The sequence below is a fragment of the Gambusia affinis genome, linkage group LG17 (genome assembly GCF_019740435.1).
Source record: "Gambusia affinis linkage group LG17, SWU_Gaff_1.0, whole genome shotgun sequence".
In the NCBI taxonomy this organism is placed as follows: domain Eukaryota; kingdom Metazoa; phylum Chordata; class Actinopteri; order Cyprinodontiformes; family Poeciliidae; genus Gambusia; species Gambusia affinis.
In genome coordinates this window covers 17,447,036-17,455,712 of record NC_057884.1, presented here as the reverse complement: position 1 = coordinate 17,455,712, position 8,677 = coordinate 17,447,036, and the positions used below count along the sequence as shown (strand labels likewise).

Sequence of the window (8,677 nt, the reverse complement as noted above, 5' to 3'; positions counted from 1 at the left end):
CACTTTTCAGTTTTTAATCTGTAAAAAAGTAATTAGATAAAACCTGTCTCATTATTCTTTCACTTTACAATCAGAATCTAATTGGGATTCAATAAAATACAGTTAAGTTTTGTCCTTAACCTGAAAATATGTAAAGTCAATCTAATTGATTAGTTAGCAATAATTAGTCATGGGAATCAATAAATGTGTGTGAAATAATCAAAATCCACTGGATCAAGTTGCATCTTTTTAGACTTACTGTGGAGGTGATGCTGTGGCCATCCCTAGTCATCTGCACTGAGGTCAGCCGAGGAGAGTCCTCATCACCCCATGCTATGGCCCTGATGGTACGCACAACACACACACACACACACGCCCACACACACGCAGACAGTAATTCTGTTGGCTCCTGCTACAGGTCTGCATTTTTCCTGCAAACAGCAGCCAGCACGCGTCTGTAAACTGGCTGAATGTCTTGCTCTTCTGTGTCCGTCTTGTGGCAACTTAAAGAAGCCAAAAATGCAACATTTGCAGCTAAAAATAAGAAGCTGGATCACAGCTTTATAATGTGTGATGTTTATAGGGCATTTAGACCGTCACAAGCACCAGCTGTGTCCGCCAGAATAAATCAACCTGTTAGTTTGTCTTTAGAGGTCATATTAATAGCTTGATAACTTAATAGGGCAGTGCTTTAAAAGGTGTCTTGAAAGAAAAAACATATTTTCTTCCTCATCATTCCAGTGCCACAAAAGGTCAAAAGTCAGAAATATGCCACAAATGGGAATTTTAACAGCTTATAACAACATATAATTTAGCACCTGGAAACAGTTTATTTTTCTTAAATAGATTTGCTGTAGATCACCAGACATCATATACAGTCCAGGACTTTTTCCCATAAAGGAATAATATATGGCATTAAGTCTCAGAACTATTTATTCAGGCTTTAAAAATGTTTATAAGTATGACAAGAAGCCATTTAGTTGATTCAAAAGTAGTTGAGGTCAGGATGTATTTATATTTATAAACCTGAGGTCAAACCTGAATATGTTTTGAAAAAAGCAACTTTTATTTTTGTTCTACTTTTCACTGACGCTGACCTCATTTATAAGTAGAAATCTTGGACTAACTGTCCAAGATTTGTACTAACTTTTGTTTCCTGTAAAATTTGGCCTGTGCAACATTTCAAACCATTTAGATACAAAAAAAATGCCTCATCACTTATGTCCTTATAGGAAAAATACAAAAGCTGTAATAACATCCTTTGCAGAAAGGATTAACATGTTACATTAAGCGTCTGTTTGTGAGGAACAGCAGCAAAGGTTTGTTTGACTGGTTTGTGGGAACCTTATCAGTTTTAAGCACCTATTACAACATCATTGTCTCTCCTGTTTTATGGCGACTCTCTGGTTTTATCTCGGTCGAGGGTCCGCATCGACACCTGATGGACCGGAAGGAGGCGACCTTGTCAACAATACCTACTTCCTGAAGACACATTACCTTTTATCTAAGTTTCATTTCTCTGGATTTCTCTGGGACTCATCTGCAGGCTTAAGACTCTTGTGTCAACACTGCTATGAGAGAATGAACTGAGCATATTTCTGAATATATTTTTTATGTAGACATGTAATTAGGATTTTAAAAGGCAACAAAATCACAAGGATTGCTTTTATAGCACAAATATTGCAGACTTGCATCGCTTTCTGACATCTTTTTAGTCAAATGATCAGATGAAGGAGAGCAATGAAATAACTTGACCCAGGATGCACCACAATCGCCCTGTGTTTGGCCTAAGAACTCTCTCACTACACACTAGTGTACTTAAAAAGCAGCAGTACTTAAAAGAGACCGATCTCTGAACACATGAAGACCATGTGAGGATTAGAGAACAGTTCCTTTTCATCCTGTGATCCTCAGTGATCTAATCTTTCAATCAAGTGCCCACTGAGTATTTTTTAAAAATACAAACAGCATAAACGGCTCTTTTCCACTCTACATCTGTCAGGAAAAAAAATGCTCTAGCTTTCATAAGACAAAAGGGATGATCACATACTTCCTGCACAGCCTTGTCTGGGCAAAGGATAAAAGGGGATTGGCTCCAGCTAAGGGAAAACACTATATGGATAATAAGAAGCATGCAGTGAATTCAAAAACAGTACATTGAATCCTAATTTTACTAAATTTTTTAAAAACTTTTTTTTTTTTTTACATCATCTTTGCAGCTCTATAATTTTAAGGTCATATTAAATTCAGAAAAGTTCATAGTGGAAAAATGTTGGTGAATTTTAAATCATGTGTTTTGTTTCCAGTTGGTTTTTTAGTTTCTATAATTAGGTTATTTATTGGCTTCTCTTCTTTCTAGTTTTGGCAGGTTTTTATGGATTTTGGGTGACTTGATCATAACTTATTTTAAATCTTTTTGCCATTACTGAATAAAAATATATTCCTTCTCAAACAGAATGATGTCTGCAAACAAACATATGCATACATATAAACTAAGCTAAGGGAACAAACTGGAAATCTGGGTTGTATTTTCCTAGATTGAGGTAATATATTTTTAGAATGTCTAGCTGAGGTCTCTGCGGTAAAACCCCTTCAAAGATTGTGTCCTTCTTTCCTTTTTTAACTAACAGTCATAATTTAATCAATCCAGTGAAGAGGAACAGCAGCACAATCATCTGAAAACATTAATTATAAAAAAGCTGTAAATATCATTCATACGTTTCTGTCACTTCAAGTTTAAAAATCCTTGCATAGTCCCTTCATCTGTAATTCCTTTTGGAAATTGCTCATTTGTCCTTTTGTCTTCCTGCTTCTTGATTACTCAATTCCTCCCCCTATAATAAATTATAAAGATATAAATAAGATAATTCTAAGTAAGGACAAAGGACAGAAAGAATCCAAAGGCTGAGGAAAGGAAGGAAAAGAATTTCTGTGTGGCGGCTGCAATTTTTTTGTGAGTGATTTCCTTCCAAGGAGGCGTGTTTTCACAGCTCACTGATTTCATTTCACAACTGACTGACACAGAGCTGAGCTGAACAAAATAAACTTTGTAAAGCAGGGGCAGAAAAAGGTTAGGTGGATTTTTGTGTCTGTTTTGTATTGGCTGTACGGCAAACAGTTTTTATTATTAGTACCATCACTGCCAATAGATGCTGAATACCTAACTTTAAACATATGTTAATACCACTTTTACGTCCACAAATAAATGCACTTCATCCCAGTTATATTGACTGGGTACATTTGCTTTAGTGGAGGTGTGGGAAACTAATTGCTACTTTCCACGTCTGCATTCAAGCACAATACAATCACAGGTTAAACTTTACATTTAATTGGCAGTTTCAAAGTTAGGAATTAGGAAGGAAACTGAGTCACAATGCTATCAATTTTTTATTTTTTTTTGCAAATCTCAGTTACAAAAATGAACTTTCTGTATTTTTACCAGGTGGAGGGTTCATGTCCTAACTGGAGCTATATTTCACAATAAGATTTAAAAGTTGGAATAAAGCTTTGCAAGTTTGCAAAGAGTTCATAAAGACATTGTAAAAAATCTCATTGTACAAAAATAGCACTCAGTAGAAGGATTCAAAAAATCCAAAACTTTTCATTTTGAATAAAACACGGCAAGCAGTAACAGAAAAAAGCTTTACAGTATTATTTTACTGTGGAGCAGGTTGATTATAGAAAATATTATAACCACAGATATGGCCCATATTAAAATGTTCTTCAGAATTATTCATTGAGTTCAGGAAAACAATGCATTTATAGCGCTTGAAGAACAGTGAATTGCTGTGAACAATCTGTATTAGATGCTTAATTTGCACTCTGTGAATAATGAAGCAACAAATCTGTTCAACTCTGTGGCTGAACAGATTTGTTGTTTTGCAGACTCCGCAGAGCAGCAAGTTTTGGACAATGTGTTTTTAATTAATGTCTGTTAGTTTGTGTGGGAATAATTTGGATTTTGACTCCATATCCTTTAAGTTTTCTTTTTTGTTTGCTGCCATCATTGTTATTGCTGTTGCCACATGTGCAGGTCATCTTGCCCTGCAGTTCTTGGTAAATAATGTGGCAATTAAAACCAGGTAGGATGACACTGTTGCTTCTCCCTCCTCTCCTGTATCAGTCACTTTTACTTGCACTGAGTTTTCAAAGCAAAGCTGCACAATTCATGTAAATGTCACTTTTTGATGTAAGTTGACAGAAATTACAAAGTAAATGGATGTTTTCAAAGTGTTATATGCAAAGCAAATATTTAATTAATATCTGTGTGACTATTAATTTGTTTTAAGTAATTAAAATAACAGTTATAAAATTTTTCTTAAAAATGTGAAATTTCAAGAACTGGTCACTTTTCCAAATTACTACCCACACAAAACATGTTGGTGGCTAGGGCTGCAATGCTCATTATCTCAGGTCTGAATGGAAAGCAGAAAGATTTTAACACTACTATTTGTTTATTTATCGCAAGCCATATCATCGTTGCAGCATTCCCATCTATTCTTCCTTACCATAGACGTGTATTTATATTCTGCTGCCTTAGTAGTGGCAGTATCATACTCCAGGGTTACTTTTAGTAAAAGTGATGGAAAAGTTCCAAGTCAATTTTGTCTGAAAACCTTCAGGTGTTTGCTAGAACATAGAGAAAAATATCTTCCACTAATAAAATCCATGTTTTGAATACAACCTAAACTGTAATCTATGTTTCTTATGTTGCCTGTACTTGAACAACAATAGGTGCTTTTTTTTTATTGTCCAACACTGTTTCATGTCCCGCCCTTGTGTAAATAAATATAACCTGTACAAACAACTTTTAACAGACACGTCAGTGGAGCAGTGAGGTGGAGAGGGGTGGAGTTGTTCAGATTGTCAGTGGGGTCACTTAATCCTAAGAAACAACTGCAGCATGGTAGAAACTGCTACTGCTGCTGACTTTGTGAGGATAAAACGATGCTTCCAAAATAAAGAATAACCAATCTGAATCTATTTTGAAGCATTTATCTAAATATGACTGTAAAAAAGATAAAGGAAAAGATAATAGATTAACTGTATAGGTCACACAGAAAGTACATACATGCTTACAAGTCTTTGTAAAATTACTTCCCTTCTTTATAATTAATACATTTTTCCCATGTGACTCAACTCCTCTGAAGCAGATGGCAACAGGTTTACACCAAATTCGAATCTTCCATCTTGAATGCACAACCTAAAACTGAGTATTCTTAAAACCTGGTAATGCTTCACACTGTATGAGTGAGTTTAGAAAGATTTCTTCTAAAACATGAAGCAACAACACAGAAACTACAAACTCTGTCTTGTGGCCACTGTGCTGCTGAACACTGCAGCTAATTAAAAGGCTCCAACATTCACTTGTTTTCTGGCTACGTAGGATGTAAATAAATACTTCTCACTCACATATTCTCACACCTCAGATTATGAGCAGGCTGAACTGTGTGTTTGTGTGAGATTGTGTGTGAAGGGGCTGCAGGAGGGTACTGTTGCCAAGGGGATAAATCATAGTTTCCATTCTATCCTCTGCTAATTTCAAATGCTTAGCAAAGCAATAACTACCTCACAGTCAGATGGGCTCACCTGAAAATTTGCTGCACACTGTGTGTAATGTCTGACCCGACTTCTTACTGTTAGCCTCAAAAAGAAACCAAGAGCATCAACAGATTCTATGTCATTAATAAACCATGCAGCTGCACTGGATTACATGTTCCCACCACATCATAAACACAGAGAGTTGACTTTGACTCAGTCCTGTGTAGATCACAATGATGCCCCAAATCAGAGGCTTAAAATAGCTCCTAAAAATGCGCTCTTCAGATTAGGTTCTGCGCTGGTAACATCTGCGAATGTTATTTAAGGGAATTTCTTTTGCTTATCAAACTCAACAAAGTCATCTCAGGCCTGAAGAAAGTGAACTTGGATCTGTTCATGTCAGTTTCTAAAGTTAGTAATGGGCATTTTAGGATGTAATTTATTAGGGTTGGCTCTTGTTAATATTATTACTTTAAGTGAGTTTACATAAGCAACACAAAAATATTAAAAAGCTATGAGTGAGAATTGTTGCAAAATTTAAAAAAATAAAATAAAATTCTCCAGGTAATTTAGGGTTCCTACACCTAATTTTCTCCAAGTTCTACAGATTTCCAGATCCAAATTTCCATACTTTTCAGACATTTATGAGGAGTACAAAACAGAAAAAATACTATTGCAGATATTTACACAATAGTGAGTGACACTTTAAAAATGGACATCTAGAAACCACAGACTGGAAAAAGGGATGGATGGACCAACGATGGCATGACGATGATAGCACTTAACAAGTGCAGACAAAAGTTCAACATCTTGCATCAATATTAATAAAAAATAAGAACTTAAATGGATCTAAAATTTCAAACTCATTCTCAGTCAACTGTCCTCTTTAGGAATATGCATAATAACAAGACTAATGTGGTCTGTGTACAATATGTACCATCTGGCATGTGTTACCACTGACTAGATCAGTCAGACGTCCCCAAACGGAAGGTTTCACAGTCTGGATCCAGACTCATCTGAAGCCTTATCTGGACTAAGTCGGTTATAAGGTTTCAGGCTTTTATGACAATAGTTTCAGAGTAATCACTGTGATTGATGGCAGGAGCCTGCAAGGCGGCCTGGCTGATTGTTTCTGCACAGAAAAGTCAACCCGTGGAGAGATGGAGATGTAAGTGTGATAAGAGCTCAGCTTGAATCCTGAATAAAATCAGCAAGGTTGTCTCTAAAACAAGAACATTTGAGAGTGAAGACATCATTCAGTCTTCGCATTGGTTCTCTGAAACCCGATAGTTTCATATGTTCACAAACAGTTGACATTTAAACCAACTATGAAAATCATTGGCACGCCGTGATCTTAGCAACATCAACCACAATTATCCAAAAAAAACACAGAACATGTCCAAAACAAAGAACTTGTGCTGCAACATTATGAAGACTTTATGATCCCCTGCTCTAGAGTTACAAAGCTCTAAATCTCAACCAACTCACTGCTGGTGGAAAAAGTCTGATTATGATGTAATAGCAGAATCTTAAATGCTTTTAGGTGTGTCAAACAGAAAGCAGACCTTCTGTCAGTTTAACTCTGCAAGGATTTGCCAAAACTAAAAAAAAAAAAAAATCTATCCAGTTTTACAGTGAAGCTTTTACTTCACAGTGAAGTACATTCACATTTACTGTGAATGTCAAATGACAGAAACAGCAGGAAATGGTGGGAAGAGACACTTGTTTGGGACACACAGCAGACTTAGAATAAAATTATGCAGCACAGACGCCTTGTTTAGAACTAGAATTTGGTAGGAAAGACCAGAAACCCCCTTGTGGTAGAGGTAATCCTAAAAGCTCAATGTTTTTTGTCTTTAGCTCTAGCATTTCTACAGTAAATGATAATCTTTATACTGAGTAACGGAAAGTCACATACTGTTCAACATTCTCTACTAAATACTGTAAGAAATAAAGCTGGACATAAAAGCGCCAATAATTGGGAGGTATTTCCTGGATATTCTAATTTAAATTAAAAACATGAAAGAGTGGTTGCAGCTTTTTACAAATGGCCCCCCAATAAATTTGGATTTCCGTACTTTGTGAAAAAACTGAACAAGGGAAAGTTATAAAAAACTTATTGTAGCAGAGGAGTAGAGGCTCCCCGTTCATACCTCCAACTTCTGAATAGAACACCAATAAGCCAAACTTCAAACTGTAACAAACTAACAGGAAGTCATAAGAACTCATAAATGGCTTTTATAAAGGGTGTGTTCATACTTATCTGGCTAAGTCAGAATAAAGCAAACAATGGTGCAAATACTCTGCACCATTTGTAAGCATTTGTTGCACCTAAAGCAACAAATGCGTTGAGTGCAAGCTTTAATGCACTCAAAAACCAAGTGTTAGAGTTCAACACAACTGAACAGATTCAAACATTTTTTCATTAGATTTAAAAAAAAAAAAAAAATCAAAACTATCTAGCTCTATACAGGTCTGAGCATTATGTCTATGGCAACATAAATTCATTGAGATATGTAGAAAAAAAAATCTTAAAACTCCATAGATTAATTTAAATACTTATTTCTCCATTTGTAAAAGTACCATCATGGAACCAAAATGAATCCAGCTAATACATTTAGCTTGACCACAGTAGTCCATTACATATGTACATGATATAGCCTACTGGCAATGTGAGATTGTCTTTAAATTGTCATTTGATGGTCCAAAGTAAAAATCTCACTGCAGAACATCAAACTGTTACTAAAACCAGAAAACTAATGTTGAACACACCTACACATTTCAGTGTTTGTTGTTGGATTATAACTATGCTAGAATTGTGTGACCGTAGCTTTTGTTTTGGTGTCAATATTTTGAACTTTCCTGTGATTTATAAAAAACTAAAGACTTAATTAAATTCAAGACTTTAGATATTCTTAATAGCTAAGCACACAAAATTGCTAACATAGACAAAGTCAACAGGTGTACGATCAATGAATTTAAATATTATATTTTAAATTCATTTGGATTAAGTAAATACTATTAGATGAATCTATATTTATTTCAATTAAAGTGAAAAGAATATGTAAATTCTCTTTTGTTTTTACACTTTTCCACATTTGAAAACTTTTCCCAAAAACAAAGGATTTCTAAGCAGCAAAATATCTCAGTTTGACAT

The 8,677-nt window shown here is 35.2% G+C and overlaps 1 protein-coding gene across 5 annotated transcripts in view; it reads right to left on the bottom strand.

Moving 5' to 3' along the window:
- Positions 1 to 8,677, bottom strand: part of si:dkey-247m21.3 (5-hydroxytryptamine receptor 4) — a 35,223-nt gene that overhangs the window by 18,085 nt on the left and 8,461 nt on the right. For all 5 annotated transcript variants that reach the window (XR_006368628.1, XM_044096344.1, XM_044096343.1 and 2 more), the window contains exon 3: positions 239 to 320. Coding sequence is in view for 4 of the 5 variants with exons in the window: in XM_044096344.1 (XP_043952279.1) it covers positions 239 to 261 (23 nt within the window). In the remaining variant the exon portion in view is untranslated. The remainder of the gene's footprint in view (positions 1 to 238; positions 321 to 8,677) is intronic.